Below are 23771 nucleotides of genomic sequence, written 5' to 3'. Positions count from 1 at the left end.
GATCAGACCTCGCACCTCAGGTCGTCTCAGAGCAGCAGCAGTCGCGCCGGGACACCAACCCGGGCCAGCCACCCTGTCGCGGCGTGTGCCACGGCCACGTTTACGCCGAGCATCAATGACCGTTTGTGCAGGGGGAGGTCAGTCCCAGAAAGGACTGGCCAGGTCTGCCTTTCGTTTACAGGAGCTGTAAAACTGCCACCTGGCCAGTGGCTTTACGGCTTTGGATGATGCTGGTGTCAAAGACGTTTGGTGCAAGAGCCAGCTGGAGCCAAGCCAGTTTTATATTTAATCTTGCCTATAAATGCAAATAAAGGGTCTGTATTTTGAGCGAGCAACAGGCGCACCACGGACGTTATTAAACCTTCCAAAAATAAACCTCTGCCAAAGTGAAGGGAGCCAGATTTTTTCCTGGAAAGTCTCAGCGCGGGGCGGGGGGTGGTGACGGGGCAGCCCCTCTGCCGCACGGCCCCTCTCCAACAGCTGCTCCGTGTCAGGAGCTCTTTCTTCCCTCTCACTGTTTGCTTGTTTTAGCCCCAAACAAATGCCTGAGCAGCTCCTCAGAGCAGCTTAATGTCTACCCGACGCTAAATCAGCCCTGAGTGCTGTAGGCCTTCACAGCTAGAAAATTGAGTAGATGTTAGAATCACAGAATCGTTAAGGTTGGAAAAGACCCTTAAGATCACCAAGTCCAACCACTCACCCAGCACTGCCAAGCCCACCACTAAACCATGTCCCTCAGCACCACATCTCCCCGGCTTTTAAATACCCCCAGGGATGGGGACTCAACCCCTTCCCCGGGCAGCCTGTGTCAGGGCCTGACGGCCCTTTTGGGGAAGAAGTTTTTCCTAATATCCAACCTAAACCTCCCCTGGCGCAGCTTGAGGCCGTTGCCTCTCATCCCATCGCTTGTTACTGGGGAGAAGAGACCGACCCCCACCTTGCTACAGCCTCCTTTGAGGCAGTTGCAGAAAGCGATGAGGTCTCTGTTGATGATGATGTTGCTGAGATAACCACCGCCCTGTCCACCCCCGTCGGCCAGCGGCCTGCCCTCCTCGCTGCCTCCCCCTTGGCCGCCCTCTCCCCCGCGGGGTGCCTGGAAAGGACCCCAGGCCCAGGCGAGGCCCCGCCATGCTGTGGCCCCCAACCCGGCACTACATTTCCCAGCGGGCTTCGCGGCGGAAGCGGATGTGACGTCGAGGCCGCGCGGCACGCGGCGCCCGCAGGCTGCGCCGAACGGGCCGCGCCATGGCGGCGGACGGCCGCGGGGGGCGGGAGCTGCTCGCCCTCATCCACCAGCACCTCCTCCGCGGCGGGTACGCCCGGGCGGCCCGGGAGCTCCAGGCGCAGACCGGGCAGGTAACGGGCAACAAGGCCCGGGCGGGGCGGGCTGGGAGGCATCGGGGGGCCCGGCCCCGGAGCGGGGGCCTGGAGGGCCCGTTCCCCCTTGCTCCCTCACCGGGCCCGCCCTGGGGGTGCCGTGCCCGCCGTGGGCCTGTGGCTCCGCGCGGGCCCGCGGCTCCACGCCGGCCCCACGTGCTGACCCGGTTCCCCCGGTGCCCCCGCGGGCTGGCCCGGCCCCGAGCCGGCCATGGGAGAAGGGGTGAGGCCGGCAGCCCGCCGGATAAAGCCGTCCGGTACCGGGGGGCAGCAGCTCGCCGAACACGCGCTGCTGCGAGTGAAACCGCGCCGAGGGGGGGACGCGGCTCTGGGTGCGGCGGGATGGGGGAGGGATTTACCGGGAGCGTGTGTGCGGGGGTACACGGTCCCGTTTTCCTGGGGATTCCCGGAGGGGCCTCTGCGGTCTCCAGTTCTGCCTGGTGGTCGCATCCAGCAGCGGGGCCGATGCCTGACTCGTGTTCCCTCTGCTTTCACAGAAATTGCTCCCTTCCCTCTCGACCTCTCTCGAGGACATCTTTACCCACTGGGAAAAGTAAGTCGAAGGAGGAAATAACTCCCAAATAGATTCCAGACTGCGTTAGCATCCAGGCTGCATGGCACGTGTGATCTTTATTTGCTGGAATTTCCCGCTGTCAGAGTATTTCCGATGATAACTGTGCTCAGCAGATTTTCCTCTTAGACTCTGGTTTCAGATCGATTCGTTTCGGATGTTAAAGGTTACTTTGGTTTAAGATTTCCTGAGCTCGGAGATAAGTTGTTACTCTAGTTTTGAGCTGATGCTGTTCTTGCCGGTTGGGGTTAATACTGGAGTATTGGGCTCAGAGTCATGCTTTGCTGGCAAAAATCTTTCCTCCAGTTCTGTTTCACTTTCTTTTTAAAGCCATGTGCTTTGCAGGAATGTTGACCCAAGAACAGAGAATTTGAGCAGATGCTGAAATGCCAAAGCTCTTACAGGAACTTAAACCTTGGCATAGATCATGTATCTTCTGACTCGGAGGAAGTCTCTTGATTTCAGCCTGTCCTTTCAAGCCCGTACATGTTCAGCCCAATGCCTTCCTGCGTAGTTATTGCACCAAGTACCCTATGTGAAGGTCTGCAGCAGGGAGGCTTCCCATCTGTGGGGTGCCGTGACGTTTGCACCGACCCTGTGCACCGTTCGCGTTGGTTTGATGCTGAAGCGCGGTGCTGCAGAGAGAGGCCTGGTGGCAGCCACAGCGCCGGGTTATCAGGGAATCAGTGGAGCTGGGCTTCTGTGCCCATGGTGAGGAGCACCGGAGTGAAGATGCTCCTCAGCATGGCCGTGCCAGCAGCCTTGGGAAGCAGGTGTTTGCTTCAAAGGTGTCTTCTGCTAGAACACCTTGTGCCTTGGCACTACCCTGGTCCTCGCTCTTGTGTCTCCATGATTTTCTTACTTGAGCAGGAGAAAGACTAGATCTAGGTGAGGATGTAGCAGTGTAGAAACAGGCTTACAGTTCCTCCCTCTGGCAACTTATTGCTCTCAGGTATGAACGGTGACCTTTCTCTGTGCTAGTTATCCTGGGTGCTACAGCAAACCCTTCCAGACACTGTTGCTTTTAAAGCTTGGGGCGCAATGAGGCACTCACATCACATTTAATTCCTTTTTCTGTAGTGTCACCCTTCTGTTGTGGTCCCACCACACAACTATGCCTTTTATTCCCGGTCCCCCTCAGTTATGCCTGGTTTGGAGTCACAGCAAGGGATGTATTGACCAGTAGTGTTGTTTATTCGGAAGGTGCCCTGCCTAGCTGGAGCGCTCTGGTGTGGGTGAGCTGTGACTCTCACATCTTGTCGCTTCATGGGCTTTTGGCCTGAAAATGCCTTTCCTCCACCTGCGCTGTGGCTCTTGCCTGTCTAACTGAGGCCGTCCTTGGTGCTCTCCTTCAAAAACTCTTACAAAGTGAACCTAACAGTTGAGATTTGCAGTTACTTAAAAGTGGCCTCCCTCCACGGCTACATTTAGTCTCAGAGGAGGCTGGGAAGGGGCAGAAGGCTGCTTGGGTGCAGGGGGAAGCTGGACCAGCACAGCTGGAGTCCTGCAGCCCTCAAACTCTCCGGGCTGCTGTAGGGCCAGAACCTGCGGGTACTGCTGTTTTCCCCTGGGCGGTATCCCTGAGGCCCCATCACTCACGACAGATTCTCACAGTAGCCTCTGTGGAGCTATCAGCTGCCACTGAATCAGGAAGGCATTGCGGTATCATAGCTGCCATGTGGCTTGCTCTGTTATTTTATTAAAAGGATTATTAGAGTAGTTAATGGGACTTTGTAATAGCAAATGTGACTTCGGCTTAGCCTGCTTGCAAAAAACTTGCTGTTCTAGCTATGCTACTGAAACATTCTAATAGTAAGCACAACCTTTACTGGCCAAATTGTTAAACTAGTCTTATTTTTAAATCAGGTGAACAAATAAAATAAGCTAAACTGGCACAAAAGTGAAGGGTTTTGCCTCTGATAATTGTGTGTCTTAGGGCTTAGAAGTATTGCATGCGTGAATCACACAGACTCGTGCCCAGCCAATGTTATCCTTGTAATAAAGCAAATGTATTACCTGTGTTTTAATTTGAAAATTGAAGATAACTTTAGCCACATCATCTGTGCTGGTACAGGTAGGATTCAGAGCTTGGAGACATGTTTCTCCGGCTTAATGTTTTAACCCAATTGAACAGCTTAAGTGTTTAATGCTTGTCTGTGGCCTCTTCCTCCCCTTCTTTCAACACATCTTCTGTAGGTCGAGCCACTTCCTTTCTTAGATCTCTCTGCAACCTTACTTTTCTGTCCTTTTGGCCTGTGAGCCCAAGTTCAAATGGCTTTTGCAGCCTTTAGATTGACTTCTCCTGGCCTTGTGGAATACCAAGACCCGTTTGGGGATCACTGCCCTAACCCTGGGACTGCACTTACTGACTGTCTGGCTACAGCTGCCTCCTGGAGCTGGAATTTGTTCTGTAGGATGCCTTTGCTCTGTGGTGAGCACTGGCCTGACCATATACATTTTTATTTCTCTGCTACAGTGCGGAGGAGTTTGCCTAGGACACAGAAAAAAAGTTCAGTATCTCCTCTGAGTATTGCAGGGATGTGTTATTCTCAGGAGTTGCCTGAGGAGGACTGGAGATGTCCCTTGCAGGTTAGAGAAGTATTTCTCCCACCCCCTTAGGAGCTGTAGAGGAATGACACTGTGTGTCCTTAGGCTGGAGCCTGACCTGAGAGTGGATGAATAATTATATTCCAATTTGTTGAAGATATTTTTTTCCCTATTCTGATGCAAATTCTCTTCCCTCAGAACTCCCTCGAATTCCAGGAGAAGAAAGGTGAGTGATGAGGAGGCAGCCATCCCAGAAAAGATCAGAGTTCCTGATCCTGTGAGCAGCTCTGAGAGCTCAGAGAAGGAAGAGGATGAGAAAGAGAAGGCGAAAGCTGCAAACGGTAGGAGCCTTTCGTCTCCTTGGAGTTGACAGAGTGGGACTGGAGGCTTGTGTAGGAGCAGCCCGACTTCCTTGGCTAGAGAAAATGCTTTTAAAGTGATGGCTACTCCCTTGTGCTCTTAGAAATATAGGACAACTAATTTAGCACCCCCTTCTCATGTGGAGTTTCTGAGGAGCACAGATGTCTGCTAAAGCTAGAAAAAACCTGTTATGATTCATTGGGAAGGGATGGGTGTTGTCGCTTGGATGAAGCCTTGGGAACCTAACGCTGCCCAGTGTGGAGCACCTTCTAGTTGGTCCCAGGTGTCTGCTGGGCCAGCAAAGACAGGCCTGTTTCATGGATGAAGGAAGGACTTGCTAGCTGGTCTGGAAAGCCACTGCCCTCTGTCTGAGGTGGGGATAGATCCCTGGTGCAGCGGACGTGGGAGGCATTGGCTTGCGTAGTCTAACAAAACCCCATGTGTCTGATACATTTTGGCTTAGTCTCGTCTGCTGTAGACCAGCCCTTGGAAACATGCAGATCTTGGCGGGTTCCTTCTCTTGGTGGTGGAGAGAAGGATGGGGTGGAGGAGCAAAGCACTTGCCTGCCACAAGGACAGTGGCGGTGGTGTTGCGGATGGGACCCTGTCCTGTCTGCTGGGGCCTTCCTGCAAACCAGAGGCCATCTCGATGCGAGAGACACGCTCACACGATTGCTCTGTGGCTCTCTCCTGAGCAGCAGCCAGCCTTTCCCTGGCCACGAACTCAGGAGTGAATGTAGAAAGCAGTGAAGATGATGACTCCTCATCAGAAGAGGAGACGTCAGCTGGAAAAGGTGCAATTACGGTAAGGCAATTCTTCTCTTGGCTTTGAAGGCTGATAGTACTCTGGGGCCAGGACTGTCCCAGACTTGTTGGCATGTGTAGAATTGTGGGCTGGGGTGGAATTCATATTTAAATGACCCTCCTATGCTGGCATAAGCCTTCTCTTAGGTATCTGTCCCCCAAGTGCTTCTCTAAAGAGCTCTGTGGCTTGCCTGGCTGCCAGTTTGCTGTTTAAGGTATATTGTTTCCAGTTTAGCCCCTCATCTGTCTATAGGCTTCTAATTTCTTTTGTTTCCTGTAGGTGACACCAGCTGTGGCGAGTGGCAAAGCTACCAACTCCCTGCATTCTCCTAACAAAGCCAATGCCCCGGCAGGCAAAGCAGCGGCGCTCTCTGCTGCGAACAGAACTGTGGTCTCAAATAAGCAGCAGCCCAATGCACCAGCTGCATCTGCAACTCCGGCCAAGGCTGGGCAGAAACTGCCCGGTCCTGAGAAGCCTGCACATGCTGCAACAGCTGTGGCCAAAGTAGGTCAAAGCAAAGCACCAGTAACAACCAAAGCACCGGAAAGTTCCAGCAGCAGCTCCTCATCAGAGAGTGAGGAGGAAAAAGAGACGCCGACTGCGAAGGCTCCAGCCCCCAAAGTGGGTAAGGAGCCTGCGGGGTACGGTAGTTGCACGTGTCCTCCAGCTCTGCTGCGAATCAGGTCTGAGCCGTGCCTTCAGCGTGTTCCTTTCAGCTCCCTTGCTGGAAAGCTCAGAGCAATGCTCGTTCCTTGGGGAGGCTGTGAGAACACTGCAAAGCAGCCAGCTCCGGAGCTCTGTGGGATGAATCCAGCATGCTTGCTCCCATTTCAAGCGGCAGATTCTGTGCTAAGATGTCTGTCTGGCAGCACCCAGCACTACGGGGTTGGAGATAACAGCGTAGCTTATCTGGAGGAGATGCAGTACTAATACTGCAGATGCTTTCAGCTTTTTGGAAAGGCACTGCAGCATCTCTTTATTCGCAATTGCAAAGTGGTTGTTTTGGGGTTTTGAAGTCTTTAGGGAAGTCTTTTACTGCTATTCGCAATTGCAAAGTGGTTGTTTTGGGGTTTTGAAGTCTTTAGGGAAGTCTTTTACTGCTTTGAAGTGTGTGTGTTGCGGGGGGGGGGGTGAGGAATAGATCATAGAAGCTCTGAAAATGGTCCTTCTCTTGGCTCTTTTCCAGAGGAGGTCCGGCCAGGCTGGGTGCCCCTGCAGAGAGCTGTGTGTGGCTGGGCAGCTCCCCACAGGGTCAGAGGGTGCCCAGGAAGGATTTCCCATCTCTGCCTGCACTCGGGGGAGTGGTGTTTGTGGGCCAGCGTTTGTCTGGAGAAGCTGTTCCCAGCAGGCCATGGATGCTTTCAGCAGGGCTAGGTCCTCTTCCCTGCAAATCCCCTTAGCCCTCTCTGCAGCTTGTTTTGTTTTCCTGACTTCAAAAGCCGCATTAGCATCATGCTCTGGGAGCTTGGAGCAGGCAGCAGCTGTGACATCTCCTTGCTTGTGTTTCAGAGCCGAAGCAGGCAGCTGGGGCCGCTGAGAGCAGCAGTGAGGAATCAAGTGATGAGACATCCTCTGAGGAGGAGCTTGCAACTCCAGTGGCCCAGGTAACCTCTCCAACTTGGGATGCTTGTCTCTAGGAAATCACTTCCCTTGTTTTGAAGGAGAGAGGAAATGCTGCAGTGTTGTCATCTGACAACACCCCCTTCCCTGGGTGTGTGAGATTCCCAAACCCAAGGCCAGAGAAAGACGCTGTGAGCCCCACTAACCCCTGCCAGCATCAACCATTCCATCCCAGTTCCTCCTAGTGCCTGAAGTTGAGGGAGATGCTTTGATCTGTAGGAGGTGATTGTGTGCCACTCCATGGATGTAGGCAGGCAGTCCGTGGAGAAAGTGGCTTGCTTCAGATACTGCAGAGCCCATGGGTCTGAACAAGCCTATCCTGGTCAAAGTGAGCAAGGTAGCCTTCTTTAAAACAGATTCCACACAGTTACAGCTCTCAACCAGTTTCTTCTGAGATGTTACCTGATTCTCCTGTTCCCTTTTTTCCCCCTGTTCCCAGGCAAAACCAGCTGTGAAAACAGTGCAAGTTAATGCAGCACCTGTGAAAAGTGCACCTGCTGCTCCAGTGTCCCTCAAGAAGAGTGCAGCGAGGCAAACGGCCCTGGCACCAAACCAGGCCAAACCCACATCCACAACGGTTCCTGCAGCTGCAAAGCCCGATGACACATCAGAGAGCAGCGACTCATCAGACAGCGAAGATGAGGAACCTCCATCAGTAACCCAAGTGCGTCTATTCGAGAATCTGTTTCTCCTTGCACGCCTCTCTAGGGCTAGGAACTGCAGTGAAAAGAAAATTTTGTAAATGCATGTAGTGTATAGCAAAGTCATGTTGGGGGTGGGAGGAAAGAGGCATGGGGTGCTTAAAGGCACATCAATGTCTTTGCTCGGAGCTTTAATCAAGCTATTGTGCCTTTCTTAAAAAAAAAATCCATCAGTACTTTTAAATACAAAAAAAACTCCAGCAATTCTTTTCCCACCTGAAGAGGCAAATTGTCATGGTTGAATTTGCCTCTCAGCTATAAATTGCAATAAATACCGTCTAATTTGTTGAACTGTAGTGCAGCTTAGTTTCCCTGCTGTGGAGAGTGCAAAGTACTGCAGTGTACCTCACTGGAGGGGACTGGTAGTATCAGTAGGCTGATGAAGAAGGTTTTGCTTTCTCATCTTGGGAAAGTATCCCCACACAGCTAGATGAAAGGATGTCTTGTGTCCTGCCAGATGCTAATCTTCCTTCAGCATTTGCCTTTCCTGGGGGGCTCTGAAGTCTCTTCCCTTGATTACAGTCTGAGCAACTGAATTATGCTGCTGTGGGATTTGCCTTGTTTCACACTGTTCTTGTCTTGTCCAGACAAAGCCACTTCCAAAATCCTCCCAGGCTATCCCATCCCCAGTGAAACCTACACCAGCAGCACCACTCTCCAGCAAAGCAGCTCCAGCAAAAACACTTCCGCTGTCCCAAGGGAAGCCAGCACCAAAACCAGCAGTGCCAAAGCAGGCCAAAACCACACAGGGAAGGACTGCTGCTCCCACGAAGCCTGCTGAAAGTATGAAGCCAGTGGAGAGCTCTGACTCCTCAGGCAGTGAAGAGGAGGATCTCCCTGTGCCTGTCAGCCAGAAGGTAGGTGATACCGCGTTCAGCTCAGTGCCAAGGGATGGGAGACGCAAGACAGTTGTTGAGCCCTTAAATGCTGCTATTGATCTTGAAACACCAGTAGCATGTAGTATGGTGTATCTCAGTCCCTCGGAGAGGAAGATCTTTCTTTCTGCTTGGAAACAAGCATAGCCTAATTCTTCTCACCCAGCCATACCAGAGGAGGGTAGGGGTAACCTATTTGATACCAACTGTTTCAGTCCATTCATGCCTTGCCCCTCTGGAGGGGGCTTTGTGTGCAGGGTCACAGACAGCTTGGTCTTGGCTCTCCTGTGAGGGTTTGTTTAGACCTCTCTTGAGAGAAGGACCGTGAACTCAGACTGGACTTAGACTTAGGTGGCTGAACTCGTAGGGAAGCAAATCCCTTCCTGAGAGCATCCTTAGGCACGTTGTACGGAGACCTTCTGCATTGACTGTGAGCTGGAGAGCCCTTCAGAAAGTGCCCTGAAAGCAGTGTTTTTGAGATGGCAGCTATTATCTGCAAGGGAGGAAGGGAAGCCGGGGGCAGAGCCTCACGTGTCCTTGCAAGGAGGCTCTTTGTCAACGCGTCCTTTCACTATTGACAGGCAGGAGCCGGAGAGGCTCTGCGTTTTTGTCTTTATAGCCTTGGTCTGCTAAGGTGGGTGGAGGGGGACGCATCTCTTAACAGTTGGCTCTGTGCTGCTCTCTTCTTGCGTGATTATATGTGAAGATTCAGCTCTGGGTGGCAGGAGCAGCTATTCTGATAGCTGTGCCATGGGGTCCCACTATAAAACTGTCGAGACTCGTCCGTTCTGGCAGGGTTGTAGGTGAAGGACATCCTGGGGTAGGTTTGTTTCCCCCCAGTGTGCATTTGAAGCTGGCAGCAGCAGGTAGCCATCTTGCCGATGGCTATTTAACCACTTCAGCATCTTCCCTCTTGCAAACTGGCGATTACCCCTCAACAGCCACAGTCAGCAAGGAAGAGCTTGTCGTCGAGGGAGCTCTATTTTTGCCAAACAGGCTGTTTCTTCCCTTGTTAGTAGCCTACAGCAGAGACCACGAGAAGCCTGAAGATAAACCATTAGGCTTAGCTGTGTCCACAGTCCTGTCCTCCCAGTCAAACTCTTCTTAGCTCATCCTCACCATCTGCTACTTGGGCATATGCTAACCACTGACTTACTGTATCCTGCAACTTCCTCTGGCTTCTGTGCAAGATCCAAACAGATACAGAGCGTTGGAAGCTGCTTCATCTTTCCCTGTGGGGGTGGATTAGCACAATTAAAATGAACATCATGCCTAAATTGAACTGCTTAATTGGTATGTTTACCCCTGAAGACTCAAGAATATTTAGTCAAAGAAGTTGACAAGGTGTTTGCATATTTTGGGGGGGAAGGATGGTGAAGGGGGACAGTCCGCATTGACCTTAAGGATGCTGTGAGCTGCTTTTCTTTTGGAACTGCTAATTCTGCTCTGCTTCCTCTTTCCTGGACATTTTGAGCCAAAGACGGCACTCAAGCCCTCTATAGACAGGCTTCGGCTCCTGCTTACCAGGTCTGGGCATGAGAAGCACATGCACACACGTGTTGGGAACCTGTGTCTTCCTTGAGCATCCCAGGAAAACCTGTGCAGGCTGCAGTGGTAGAAGTTGTGCCTGCAAGTTTTTCTCTGCAGGCCCTGTGGGGAGAGGCCAAATCTCCCAAGAGATGGAGGGGGTCTCTTTCCCTCCCTGAACCCTGTCTCCACTCCCTTGCAGGTGACAGTCATACCTTTGCTGTGTTGTGACACAGCTGAGATACCGGTCCCAGTCCTGATACGCTGGTGGTGCTTCCGCAGTGCACAGGCAGCAATGGAGTGTGATTGTTACAACGTGCTCGGTGCACGTGGCTCTTGTTTCCCCCTCTTGTCATGCAGTGCTGCATGATGCAAATGGACCCAGCGGAGTGGCAGATGGGTTGTGCGGGAGCTGAGTCATCACACTCGTACTGAGCCGCAGGCAGCTCCTGGTTTGGGGGCTGGAGAGGGAGCAGGAAAAATTATTTCCTCTTGAATTATTTTCCTTCTCTCTGAGTTACTTCAGTACTTTAAGTTGTCAGGAGCTCTCTCCCTGGGTGTAACTCAGCCACGCTGCTGGCCTGATCCCACCTGGGGCCATGCCATAGGACGTGGTGGCTGTCAGCCATCGGGCAGTGGTGGATGGAGGGACTTTGTCCTCCTCCCAGGAAGATCTGAGGAGGCCCGAGGCTGTGTAAAGCTTATGGTGGTTTCTCTGGATGCTGTTATGTTCTTTCTGTGTCAGAATGCCTCTGTACAGCAGCTCTTTCCCAATCTCTTGCTAAGTTAGAAAAGGAAGCAGCCCTTGTGCTGTGCATCTGAGTAGGGGGAGAAGCCAATCCTGTTGCTATGAAGGTCTTAAAAGCAAGTGAGTGGGGTCTGATCTTGGTAGACTTTTCCCTTGCACAGCAGCGCTTGGGATGAGAGGAAGAGGAGCTAGCGCGTTCAAGTAGAGCGTGTGAATTCTTGTGTCTGCCTGAAGTAGTTGTCTCTGCAGGATTGCAAATCTGGCCTCTCTCCTGGAGATAGTGACTCACTGGTATCAAAACAAAACAGACAAGTTAGGTTTGCAATCCCCCCTCCCCAAGCGTTTGTGGAGGTTTCTGTTTCTCTAAGCAGAGTCAAAATGTGCTTGGCTTGTTCGCAGAGCTGTTCTGTAATGGGATAAACATGCAGATGCTGTTGTCTGTTTAGTGTTTGGCTTGGAGATGATAAACACTGCCCCAGTGGCAGCCCTCGGTGGGGCTGTGCCAGGAAGCCCGCTAAGATCTGTCCTCCCGGGAGGCTGCTTGGCTGGTGCTCTCGGCTGCTGGCCAGGAGCGGCCCCCGGCTGGGCCGGTGCTGCTGAAGTCCTCCTGGTCCTCTGCTGTGGGCTGAGAGGATATCGCTGCGTTAGCAGCGTGGCAGGGGCTGGGTAGCTGGGCAGGAGCCTCTCTCACCTTCTCGTGGGAGGTCTGGAGATGGAGCGCCGAAGTGGGCTGCCATCACATGCGGGTTGGATGGGGTCTGCCGGCCCTGGCAAGCGTGATGTACTCTTTGGCAGAGCAGCCCGGAGATGAGCGATGAGTGGAGTAAACTGAGTGGGCGCAGAGCACTGCAAGCCTGGAGAATATCTGCAGGTGGTGAGGTTACCAGATCTCTCGGCAAGCTCTCCCTCTGCCACCGTTAGCCTTCAGCAGTGTGCAGGAGGGGTGTCTGCAGCCCTCGGCCTGAGCCAGGAGAGGGGCTGGGAAGAGATCCTCTCGCCTGGCATTTGTGTATCTGGTGCTGTGATAACTGTGGCTTCCTAGTGCTGACACACTAGTTGCTTGGGGCAGTGGCTCGTGGCCTGTCCTGGGATGTAAGAGTGTTGATGGGTGCTGTAGAAAGGCACAGCCCAAGTGAGTTGCAGGGTTTTTTTGTTTTCTGGAGATTTCTAGATTCTTAGACCTGTTGACAGATCAGTTTCCAAGGTGCTCAATCATATCTTGGGTCCCGGTCTGTCTCTGCCTGCCCTCTGTGTTCCCAAATGCTTATGTCAGCCCTGTGTCTACACTCCAGCAGCTCTAGGATGTATCTGCTCTGATACTGTCTCTGAATCTTGCAAGTGTTTTGGCACAAGGCTTCCCAGCTCCTACTGATTCCCCAAGCTGGGGGGAGATCGTGCTTCAGTGAGAGCCTTCCTTGGAATGGGGGTCTCGGGGCTGCAGTGCTTCTCCTGTCCAGCCAGTGTCTCAGCCTCAAGAAGGAATTGCTGTTCTGACCTTGTTGGCCCTGCATGCTCGTGTGGTAAAACACGCTTGGGCTTCCTGTCAGAAGCATATTGCTAAATGTATGTCTCTACAGCAGCTCAGTCCAGGCAGTAACTGAAGCCCTTTCCAATCTTGACACGCCAAGGACGGAGTGAGTGTTAGTAGCAGCTGTGTTAGGGTAAAACAAAACCCAGCTTGAGCTGAAACTGCACTTCAACTCCTAAACAACACCTGTACTAATACCATATTTCTGGGCCTGTGTTTCTTTTTTGTTAAGAGGTTAACAGAACAGCCTGGGCCTGTTCCCAACCTGAGCCAGGCTGCTAAGGCTGGGTTGCCTGACAAAGCAGTGGGAAGCACCTTGAAGAACCAGGCCTCAGAAAGTGGGAGCAGTGACTCGTCTGACAGCGAAGAGGAGTCCCCTGCAGCACAGACACAGCCTCTGCAAGCTGGTAAGTCTCCTGGTAGTGGCCAGGATCCCTCCTGGCCTCATGGGCTTCCTTTTCTCCCTTGCACATGGAACAGCCCAGCCTGTTGTGATAGATCCTGCTCTGGAGAGCCACGGAGAGCAATTCTTTCTCATGGTGACAATCTCTTATGCTTTTCCTGCAGTGAAAAACAATGTTGTCCCCCAGCCAACAAACGCGAAGAAGGCACTGGCTCCAGCACCAGTGCCAGCCCCTCCACCCGTGGACAGCAGCGATGATTCCAGCGAGACATCGGATTCAGAGGAAGAAATAGTCCCACCTTCGCAGGTAAGGAGCTGCTGACCCGATGAGCATGGACACTGTTAGTCCTGCACGCTCCGGAGGTCTCAGGACTTGCAAGGTGGTAGTTGGGTGGCTGATGAGCAGTGCGGAGAGAAGCCCTCCTGTTGGCTGGGTCTGTTTTTCTTGGCAGCATCCCTGGGTCCCGCTGACCCTGGCTCTGGGTGCATGTCTCAGCCGGAGCAAGCTTGCACTGTGTGAGAGTCGTGGAGGGTGTGAATGTTTTGGCAGAAACATGAGTAGACGCACGAGCCCAGACCTCCTTTGGGACTCTGTCTCCTTTGCCCTACTCCAGGGAGTTAGACTGGAAAAGCAGCCAAATCCTTGCAGGCAGAGTCTTTCCATGAGCTGTGTAACTCCAAGGCAACCCGTCCCCCTGTTTCTTCCCAAACCCCTGGGTGTGGGGTGCAGCTGGAGCTCTCTGGACTCCCCCTCCACAAGCTTCGGGAGGCTGGAAGGATCCGCCCTGAAGGGTAGCACAGTGGTCCTGCTGCCTTTCAGCTGGAGGAGCCAGACCCCTGCCTTGGAGAAGGGAGGTGACCCCCATATCTCTGCAGAGACATGGCCGAGTGTCGAGGAGCCGATCCCAGCTCTCTCACCTGAGTCTCTTTGTGTCTCCACGCCAGTCCCGCAGGGCCATGGCTGAGCTCCCTGGGGCCTGAGCTGCCTCGGGTGTCTCTGCACCTCTGCTGCAGTTTGAGCCCAAGAAAGAAACCACCAGCCTTGACTGAGGAACATGGCTGCTGTTCCTACGTGGTGGTGGCTTGGCTGGTGCTCTGAGCCCAGGGCTTAGTGGCCAAGTGTGCTTCTTGTCCGTCATGTATGCACCTCTGTCTGGCCAGTGCCCTTGCTGGGAGAGGGGGATTATGTGCACTCAAGGAAACCCTTCCCCATGTTGGCCTGATGCTGTGGCCAGTGGAAAGGCTGTTCCCCCCCTTGCTTGGTGGGCCAGCAGCCAGCCTGAGCTGTCCTTGATTAAAGCGTGTTTATAGTACCAAGATTGTATAAAATAACGCAGTCCCTGTAACTTGAGCTTGGTGCAAGACGGCTGAGAGCTCACGTCGGATTGGCGGCTCTCTGCATGATGGAGCGTTGCCTTGCTTTCTGAAGGCCAGATGTTGTGTGAGGGAAATGTCAGCCCACAAAGGCCCAGCTTGTCAGAGATCTGGAGAGAGAGGGCTGCTCACGTAGCCTTGTTTGTAACACAAACCAGGAGGCTGAGCACTCCTTCGTCGCTCCTGCTCCCTCCTATGCTGGCATTTGTGTCTTGGACCTGATGTCAGTGTCTGATTTCCATGCCCCTGGCTCTTCTATTTTTAACCCCTCTTGGGTTTAGTTTGATGAGAGGTTTCAAATGTGAGGCAACAAAACTGCTTCTTGTTAATCTGGTTTCTAATCTGTGGCTTGCTTGTGGACCTGAAGGCAGATTTGCCCTGTGGCTGGTGTCTTTGTTTTATCTCTGTTGCCAATTAACTCTTGATGTGTGATTTTTAGACTGTAGGAGACATCCTGGAGTCCAAGAGCCAGCTTTGCGAAGTAGGGTTTGCAACTGCAGTCTTGCTGGTGCTGCAGTGGGTAGGGATCTCACAGCCTGCAAGCACATCACATTTTGCCTGCCTGCCCTCAGGATGGGTGCCTTTGGGGCACTGAGCTAATGCTTTAGGCACTCCTGGGGTGCTGGCCCTCACTTCTCTGCTCCTGGCTGTGCCAGAGGCCCTGCTCAGAGGCTCGTAGGAGACAGAGCTGGCCTGTAAAGGGGAAAAAAAAAATAAATATGAGCCTTGGTACTGTGCTGAAAATAATGGAAGGGCTCAGGAGTTAGTGGTGGATTGGTGCATGCTTCTTTTCCCTCCAAGTTGTGCTCTGTCCTGATTTTCTGTCTCATCTATTTTAGAGTCTGTCCCAGCAGAACGTCAAAGGAACCAAGGTTTCGAGCGCAGCGGCTGTCAAGGCTAATGCCACGCTGCCTTTGGGGAAGGGGATAAAAGCGCCTGCTGTCCCTCCAGTTAGCAGAGTGTCTGAGAGCTCGAGTAGCGATTCCTCGGAGCAGGACGTGCTGGCAGGAGAGGTAATGACGGAGGAGACTGGAGTGGGGAGCTTCCCTGGGGAGAGCGGTCAGATGGGTGTGCTGGAGCCTGAGGCTGGTGCTGTGTCCCCAGCTGAGGGAGCGTGTTCGTGGAGGGCGGGGTGAGGGGGGCTGCTCTATTTTAACCACTGTTATCACACCATAAGGTGAGGGAGATGAGCAGAGGGCAGGCCTGGTACCTTTGCTGTTCCTGCCTCCACGATGGCTGGCAGGTTTCGTCCTTCTTTTGTGATTGCAGTGTCCGGTACAGTCAGGAGTTGTCTGCTTGGCCACAGCTGCCTGCTTCATCTGTGGGCCGGGGGGAGATGGGGGTCTCTGCACCCTACGTGAGAGGTTCTTGGGCTAACCTTGACACGAACGGGAGCAGTACAGCTGAAGAAGGGCCGAGGTGGTCCAAGCCCATCTGCTCTGGGCTGCTTCTTATAGTTCATGGACATGAGCAGTTATTCCTCCTTCCAGATGCATTTTGTCTTTCTCTCCCTAGGACCCCACTCCTCCTTGCCTGAAGCAAACGGTTCCTGTGGGAAAAGCTTCTCCAGCCAACACTGCTGCCCCGCAGGCTGCTTCGCTCCTGGGAAGTCCCACTGCCAAGTCGAGGAAGCCAAGCCTGCAGCCAGCGCAGGACGCTCGGCTGAGCCAGGCCGCGCCACCTGCCCAGGCAGAGGAGACCTCGGACAGTAGCAGTTCCTCAGACAGTGACGAGGAGGAGGAGGCACCCAAGCAGCTCCCCAAACCTGGTCAGTTCTCCCGAGAAGATGCTGTCAGTGCTGCTGGCCAGGGTGGGAACAGCGTTTTGTTACCCTGTGGGAGGTGTGTCACCTTCACGTAGTGGTTGGAGAGGGGTGCCTCCTCTCCAGCTTGGTTGGAGAGGGGTGCCTCCTCTCCAGCTTGGTTGGAGAGGGGTGCCTCCTCTCCAGCTTGGCAGCTTGAGCACTCCCCTTTCTTTGGAGGCAGAAGGCTTTTTGGTGGCAGTAACTGTGCTGGGTAGGTGAGCTCCACCCTGGGCAGCAGTGGTGGGTTTAATGGGATGAACTCTGCTCCTCCAGCAGGCTCGCTGCAGAAACCAGGAGGGACCCAGCCAGCCCACAGCTCCTCCTCAGAGTCCAGTGAGGAGGAGGAGGAGGCAGCATCGCAGGTATGGTACCTGAGCAGGCTGGGATCCTCTCGGGTCTTGCAATGGGCTCCTAAGTAGGATGGAGAGAGCGTTGAATTCTCAGCCGTAGCAAATGGGATGCTGAGTGGGTTTGTCAGCACAGAAGTGGGGGCTGCCCAGTGCGGTGCTGTGAGCGGGGCCTTTTGGTGGGGGCAGAGAGAGGCTTTTGAACCTGGAATGCTTCCTCAAGCAGCCAGGCCTTGGGTCCAGGGCTCATGGTACCTTCCCTAGGGGAAGGCATGGGAGGTGGTGCCTTGCAAGGGTTAAACTAGGAGAACTGATGCACAGTGCCAACAGCAGCAGGATTTTTTTCCCCCACTTTTATTTGTAACTTAACCCCTGTCCAAGCCATTAAATTCCCTTTGTAAGTAACGTGCAAGGCGTGCAGTACATCTGCAGTGCATTAGCTGTGCGTGGGTGCATGCTAATGGCCAGGAGCCTCCCCCAAGCCTGCTTTACTGGGTGAGAACAAAGAGGAGACCCTCTCACCATCAGCTCTTGCTGTTGTAAGCTCAGCCAGTGTCTGTCAGTGCCGGCCCCCTCTCCTGGCAGCCCTGGCCTCTCTGCAGGGCTGGCTGAGCAGCACAGGATCACTCTGTGGGTGGCCAAAGGTAGACCCTTCGTTTGGAGTACGGGGGCAATAGCAGCAGAGACAGATCTGTGTCTGGTGTGTGGGAGGCTGCCCTGCTGTGACTCCTCTGTGCTGTTCCAGTCCCTCCTCACAGGCTATCTGGGCCTCTCCAGGACCCCAGCAGCACCCCAGGCACCAAAGACGGTTCCCCCCGAGCCTGTAGGCAAAGCGGGGCAAGGGAAAGCAGCCGTGACTGCTCCAGACTCCCTCGCCAAGGCCTCTGTGAAGGCAGCCCCAGCTGATAGCTCCAGCAGTGACAGCAGTGACTCCGACACAGACATTGACCAGGTGGCTGCAAACCACAAAGCAGGTGGGTCTCCTTTGGCAAGGCCGGGAATCTGCTTGGCCCAGGAGCAAAGCCGTGCTGGCACGGGAGGGTGACACTGGGACAGGGCCCTGTTCCCAGCGTGTCTCCGCTGCAGAGCCCGCTAGCGTAGAGTGCTGCTGCCGTCTGCTGGCTTCCCCTGGCCACGACACAGCCCTCTTCTTGAACACCTCTCCTGCGCTGGCTGGCTTCTGAGGCTCTGTGCCTTTGCCTCTTCCAAGTTCAGCTTTAACTGCAATAATTAATGCAATTAATGGGAGTAGGTAGGGCTCTCCCTAAAACCTATGCCCACTGCATTGGTGTGCTGCGGTAGTGATGGCTCCTAGGGAACGTTTAAACACTGGCTGAAGAACGTTTGCTATACAGTGCTGGTATTCAAGCCTCCTCTTCATTTTTCTGGGCACTGTAGCGTGTCTGGAGGGCAGAGGAGGGGAAACAAGTGGGAAGACCTATGGAGAAACAAGATGTCCTCCCATTTCCCTATCGCCCTGGTTTGTTGGCAAATTGTAAAACTCGAAGCTGGAAGCTGCTTCCAGCACCTTGAGATGAGCTCTGGTCTGGCTGTGAGCTCTGGCCCGGCTGTGAGCTCTGGCCCACTCTAGAGGTTCAAATGGGTCTGTTGGCTTCTTGGGCACATCGTTAAGTTGTGCAAAGGGCTGTTGAGGAGGTCGGAACTGTTTATAGGTTCATGAAGGCCCAGGTGCTGGGGGATAGGCCGTTGGTAATGGCTAAACGTGGTGGCCTGGATACTCCCTCCACCTTGGGAAGTGCCTGGCTTACTGGGGGTGGTGTCCTGGGGAAGGACTGCTCTCTCTATGCTCACCTGTCTTGCGCTACAGTTTCCTCTAGTCTAGTCCCTGTTCTTCATCGATGTAGATAAAGCTGTTGTGGCTGTTGTAACCCACTTCCCTCGCCAGATACTTGATCTCAAGCCGAGGCATCTTTCTCTGGCTCTGCTCTAGTTGGGATGGCCAGCAGGCTTTGCTTTTGAGGGAGAACTGGATGCTCCTCTTCAAGCTCAAGCATATTTCCATCCTCCAGTAACTCTGTGATCTGTATAATGAACGCTCCCTGAGTTGTCTTCTCTCTCTTGTCATTGTTTCTGCAGAAAACAACCCCCCTCCAGGGCAGGAAGCCACAGGAGCCTCCAACAAAGAGAAGGTGGCAGGAAAAACAGAGCCAGGTCATGCCAGCCTCAAACCTTCCCCAGTCAAGAAAGCCCTGGCCGTGAAAGAGAATGACATTGGGGCAAAAGGGGCACAGGTGACCCCAGCATCATATGCACTGTTCTCCATCCCACAATCAGAGGAGACAAGCTCAGGGAGTGAAACCGAGGTCACCACTGCTGCCAAAGTTCCTGCAGTGCAAACACTGGAAGGGTTGGAAGAGAAGAAGAAGAAGAAGAAAAAGGAGAAAAAAGAAAAGAAGGAAAAGAAGAAATCTTCCTCCACGGCAGACAAGGCTGGGAAAACATCTAAGAGCAAAGACAAAGAGAATAAGAAGCAGAAAACATCTCAGAAGCGGAAACTGCCGGGAGAGGATGGGGCTGTTGGGCAGCCCAAGGAGAAGAAGCGGAAAGGGCAAGCTAACGAAGAAGTACCCAAAAAGAAAAAGAAGAAAGCAGCTAGTGACCTGGAGAAGTTGCCAGGCAGCAAGGAAAAGAAAAAATCGGCTAAAAGTAAGCATCCCTCACTTGGGGCTGCATTTGCAATGGGTTCTTGCAGCTGACGCACATTCAGCCTCTGCTGCGGGGCCTTGTAAGTAGCACCCGCTTTCCCGTTAGCTTCCTGCTTGGCTGCTTCCCTCTTGGCCCACCCAAAGCCAGTGCCGGATTTTTAACACCCCATTTCAGTGGTTTTCTGCAGTCTCGGCACCAGGTCGTGTTGCAGACAGCAAGCTGGCCTCTCCCGCCCCTCTGTCCTGCGCCCGGCACAGTCGGAACTGTGTTAATAATCGTGCTGATCCTTGCTGCTTGCAGAGCAAGGTGATGTCCCCGTGCATCTTCTGTGGCATGATCTGCCCCTCCAGGGCTTTCTCCTTTCCTGGCCTTTATCCTGGCTGGAAGCAGCTGTGGCTGAGGGCTGGCAGAGGGTTGACACGAGTCTGCGTTGACCCTCCTGAGGCCTCTTTGCACCCCTCGCGTGGCCTGCCTGCCTGCGCTGGGCTCGGGAGAGTTCTCTCTAATTGTAAGCCACGAGGCCTGTGTTCTGCCCGCCGCGCTTCGCGTGGCGCCCTGCGCTGTGTCTGCGGTGCAGAACAGCTCTGCTAACCCAGCCGGCTGCCCTGGCTCCTCTGTGGCAGACACAACACGTGCTAGCGGAGAGCTAAGGTGCAGCGTGGCTGGGGAGGGCAGGCAGAAGGCTCCTGACATGCTGTGGGCACGGCAGAGGAAGCGCAGCGTGCACACGTGCAGGGCTTTGTGTTAGTCAGAGCTTCCCGAACGCGGCCCCTTGCTGGCAGCCTCTTTAAAAGAGATCAGCCTTGAAATCTGCGCTGTCATCTGCCATGTCAGCCGCTGCTGTTCCCCGTGGGGCGACAGTGCCCCTTCCTGACCCTGCCTGATCAGTGTCTGCTGCACCATGGTGAGCAGCTCATTCGAGAGATTTGACACGGGGCTGTTACTGCTGCTTTCAGACCCCCAGAGAAAGAGGAGGATGGTACCAGCCTCCTGCTCATTGCTCCCAATTAAGAGTGTTTCCTGCCCCTCTTGTCTGCACGCCTCTCCGTAATGCTCTGTTTGCTCCCCTTATGCAAAGGCAATTTTTTTTCTTTACAGTGCAGACTGCATTTGCAAATTACAGCTGGTTCTGTGCTGGATCTTGTAGACTTTTTTTAAAAAAAAACAAAAAAAACAAACAAACAAAAAAAAAAACCAAAAGAGATGGAATGGGTGGGCCAGATCTGCCGGGGTTTCTGTTCGGCAGAGATGCAGTCCTTCATTTTGGAGGAGACAGACGTGTCAGCCCTTATGCGTGCACAGGAATGAGCTGGAGCCTCTTGGAGCGGTCGTGCTGAGCCAAACCTTGTGTCCATCCAGTGTTGGTGGCTCCATTTGCTCTGATTTCTGGCATATGCCCAGCTGCTCCAGCACTGAAGCCGTTCCTCAGAGTGGGTGGGCAGCAGGAGGTGGAAAGAAGGGGATCCTATGTAATTTTGCCCACACATGTGCATGGATGGCGGGATCAAACCGCTCTGGCTCAGAGGGACTGGAGGAGCAGCCCTGGGCGCAGCTGCCTTGTAGCAGGGCTCTGCCCTCACCCAGTTACTGCTCTGGAAAGCTTCCTCAGGTTCGGATGTGATCAAAAACTTACTGGAGATGCCCCTACCACTCCGTGCTCCATCTCAGAAGCAAGCAATACCAGAATCCCTCCCTTAGTTGACTTTTCTTTCCCTCTCCCAGAAAAAAAGGCTGGAAAAGAAAAGAAGAAGAGCAAAAAGGTGTCTTCAGAAGGGGAGCCTATAGCAGATGGCTCTGCTGAGGTTCACAAGAAGAAGAAGAAGGTATGTGCAAGACCCTGGGATGGGGTACCATGGGGCGGCCTGTCCTGAGCCATGGTTGCGGTGCTTGTCCCTGCCACATGCCAGGCTGGAGAGGAACAGAGCCGTGTCCCAGCCTTGCTGGCAATACAGAGGAGGCTGCAGTTAATTGTGGCTGTCTTGAGACACCCTGACCTTTGGCTGGTTGGGGTTGGGGTGGCTCGAAGAAGGGCTTGTTCCTGTATCGCTCCCGTGGGAGAGATCCCTTTCCCTGGAAGGGTCAGACCCAGGAACCCTTTTGGTGGCAGAGAAGCTGCCAAGGAGTAAGTGCTCTTCTTCAGCTCTCTGTTCATCTAGTTGTTTTCAGCAGAAACTGGAGCTCCTGAGGGCTTGGCAGGCTACCGCATCCCATCCCACGGGCTGGGAAGGGGGGCAGAGGGAGACTATAGGATGTTCCTTGTAACGGATATGTCCCTGTAGAGATGGCTGCCAAGAAGCCTCTGTGGCTTGTGGCTCTGCTGGGTCCTTCGTGTTTGTGGTGCAGATGATACTGATTTATTTTTCACCCTTTTCTTTTTAGAAGAAGAAAACAGCTGAGCCTGAAGGATTGTGAGAAGGTACATGGCCTGTGGGGACTATCAGTTGGTACCTCTGAATGGCGGTAACCTTGGCCAAATTCAGTACTCCCGGGCCGGTCTTGGGAAGACGATGTGCCCTCTAAAAGCTCACTGAGTCAGCCTGGCCTTAGCTTAGAGGGCCAGGGAGCGGAGCGGTGTGAGGAAAGTCACGCAGCAGTGTGCTGGCTTCTCTGGATGTGTTTGACCTCAACTCTTTAGCTGCTGAGAACTGGATGTCCAGCCTGGATGTTTCTGTCCTCTGTCATCAGCAGAGATAAGCGGCCTCTGGCAGTGTCTGTCTGTCCCTGCTGACCACAGGGAGCTTGGAAAAGTAATGTGGATTAGATGGTGGTGGTGTAGCCACCTGGAAGTCGACCAGATCACTCTGCTCAGCTGTAAGGCCGCTCTCCTCCTCCCCATCCCTAACTCTTTTAACTCCTCTCCCCAAAGGTACCGCATCCCTGTGATTAAGGATTTATGGGTGAAGATCAAACAGAAGAGAGGAAAAGGAAGCTCATCAGGAGAATTCCAACTTTTTTTTAAATAATAATTTATAACTTCTTTTAACTGTGACTTTTAGAGCAGTGTAACTTTCTGCCTCCTCCTGCTCCACTGGGGCCCAGAGACGTGTTTATCGCCCCTCCCCACGGCTCGCCTGTTGCACAAGAACTGAACTGAAGGAGGCAGTTTGACCAGAGAAGAGCCAGCTTGCATAAACTGCTTTCCTCCTAGTTGACACCCAGCCATCTCTTTCTCATCACAGAGCTATATTTTTAAGAGAAACTGAAACTTTTACTTTTTTTTTTTTTCCCCCCTTCCCTCTTCTGTGATTTGTGGTGTCAGTCCTTTTGCTACTATGGAAGAGAGCTCTTGGGTTTACTTTTTATTCTAACACTGACGGCAGTGATGATCGTGTCCCTGGAGTTGCACTGAACAGCTGTGTCCAGCAACTGTTCTCGGCCAAGGCGGTGTAATTTTTTGTGGGTTTTTTTTTATGGAATACAAAATTAAAAAAAGAAAAGAACGGTGAGATTTTGCTTCAGCTGCTTTCAAGGGAGGAAGGAAGGTGAGAAGCCCTTTGGTTCAGGGACCAAACCCAGGCCAGGGAGGCAGGGCGGGCGCTGGGGCTGAGCCCGGGGCGGTGGTCGGCTGTCTCTGGAGGACGGTGCGGGTCGGGGGGCAGAGCCCACCTTCCACCCAGGCTCAGAGGCACGGCTTCAGCCCCTGGGCAAAAACTAATTGCTTTGTGCCAGCTCCCCGAGGAAGAGCAGACGCTGTTGCTCCTCAGCTGTGAACTGTGTTCTAGCATTGGTTTGTATTTTTTCCATTACTAAAATGCTGTGCAGGGGCAGGTGCTGAGAGCAGGTTTGTGCATTGCCCTATGGGGACCTGGCCTCCTGCCTCGCCTCACGCCTGCTTTCCTCGCTTCGCTCCCAGCCCTGGCATTTAGCAGGTGAGGAAAAAGGGACCGGATCCCCTTGTGCTGCTCCCTCCCGTGCTGTGCGGCTGCCGTGCAGGCCGGCTGCCGGCTCTGCTGGCGAGGGCAGAGCTCTCCGGCTGCCACCCTCGCACCAGGCCGCTCTCCTCCTGTCCCCCCGCGCTGCGACTCACTTAAAGGGGATTTCAGTCTCCCTGGGGGGTGCAGGGGGGACCCCAGGGCGCAGGGGAGATGGAGCAAGTGATGGGCCAGGAATGTGGCATGGAATATGTGTGAGCCGGGGTGGGGGCAGAGATGTTCAAGTGTCTTTGCAGAGATTTTTCTTTTTCCCTTTTTTCTTAAGATTCATTTATTTTTAAGCTAGGACAGCTGCAAACTGTTTGCAAGCGCTGCCCTGCTAGAGTTGCTTACAAGGCTTTCGTGTTCAAAAGTTTATTTGGAATATTAGCTTGTGAGGTCATTTGTAAAGGAACTATCAGATACTCAGAGAAGTTAGAAGCCCCTCTGACTCCAGGGTCAGCTCCTCTGCCCGCTCTTACCCACGGCTGCGGCTCTTCCCCAGCCTGAAGGCAAAAGCTGAAGGTGAGCATCTATCTCTACCAAACTGAGCACTCCACAAGAAAAACCCTAATCCAGTAAGAAAAATCCTAATTCCAGTAATTT

At 53.5% G+C, this 23771-nt stretch overlaps 1 protein-coding gene across 5 annotated transcripts; it reads left to right on the top strand.

Moving 5' to 3' along the window:
• The first annotated feature begins 1198 nt into the window (after positions 1-1198).
• On the top strand, positions 1199-22700 carry TCOF1 (treacle ribosome biogenesis factor 1). 5 transcript variants are annotated; one of them, XM_087753864.1, is made up of 18 exons: positions 1199-1356; positions 1875-1930; positions 4694-4836; positions 5554-5660; positions 5940-6285; positions 7170-7264; positions 7720-7944; positions 8569-8838; positions 12892-13066; positions 13227-13369; positions 15276-15449; positions 15952-16204; positions 16517-16602; positions 17333-17561; positions 18685-19254; positions 20977-21077; positions 21634-21670; positions 22121-22700. In XM_087753864.1, the coding sequence occupies exons 1-17, from the start codon at positions 1246-1248 to the stop codon at positions 21664-21666; spliced, it is 3117 nt and encodes a 1038-aa protein (XP_087609990.1). In that variant the 5' UTR covers positions 1199-1245; the 3' UTR covers positions 21667-21670; positions 22121-22700. The 5 variants fall into 5 exon arrangements, with proteins under 5 accessions (XP_087609990.1, XP_087609992.1, XP_087609988.1 ...); XM_087753866.1 differs by having other exon boundaries at positions 16514-16602; positions 21637-21670; XM_087753862.1 differs by having other exon boundaries at positions 16514-16602.
• Positions 22701-23771: the final 1071 nt, after the last annotated feature.

Source organism: Nipponia nippon, unplaced genomic scaffold, assembly GCF_047370975.1.
Source record: "Nipponia nippon isolate SJK-2023a ecotype South Korea unplaced genomic scaffold, ASM4737097v1 scaffold_17, whole genome shotgun sequence".
NCBI lineage: Eukaryota > Metazoa > Chordata > Aves > Pelecaniformes > Threskiornithidae > Nipponia > Nipponia nippon.
The sequence above is the reverse complement of the archived record's forward strand: the minus strand, read 5'-3'. Positions and strand labels throughout refer to the sequence as shown.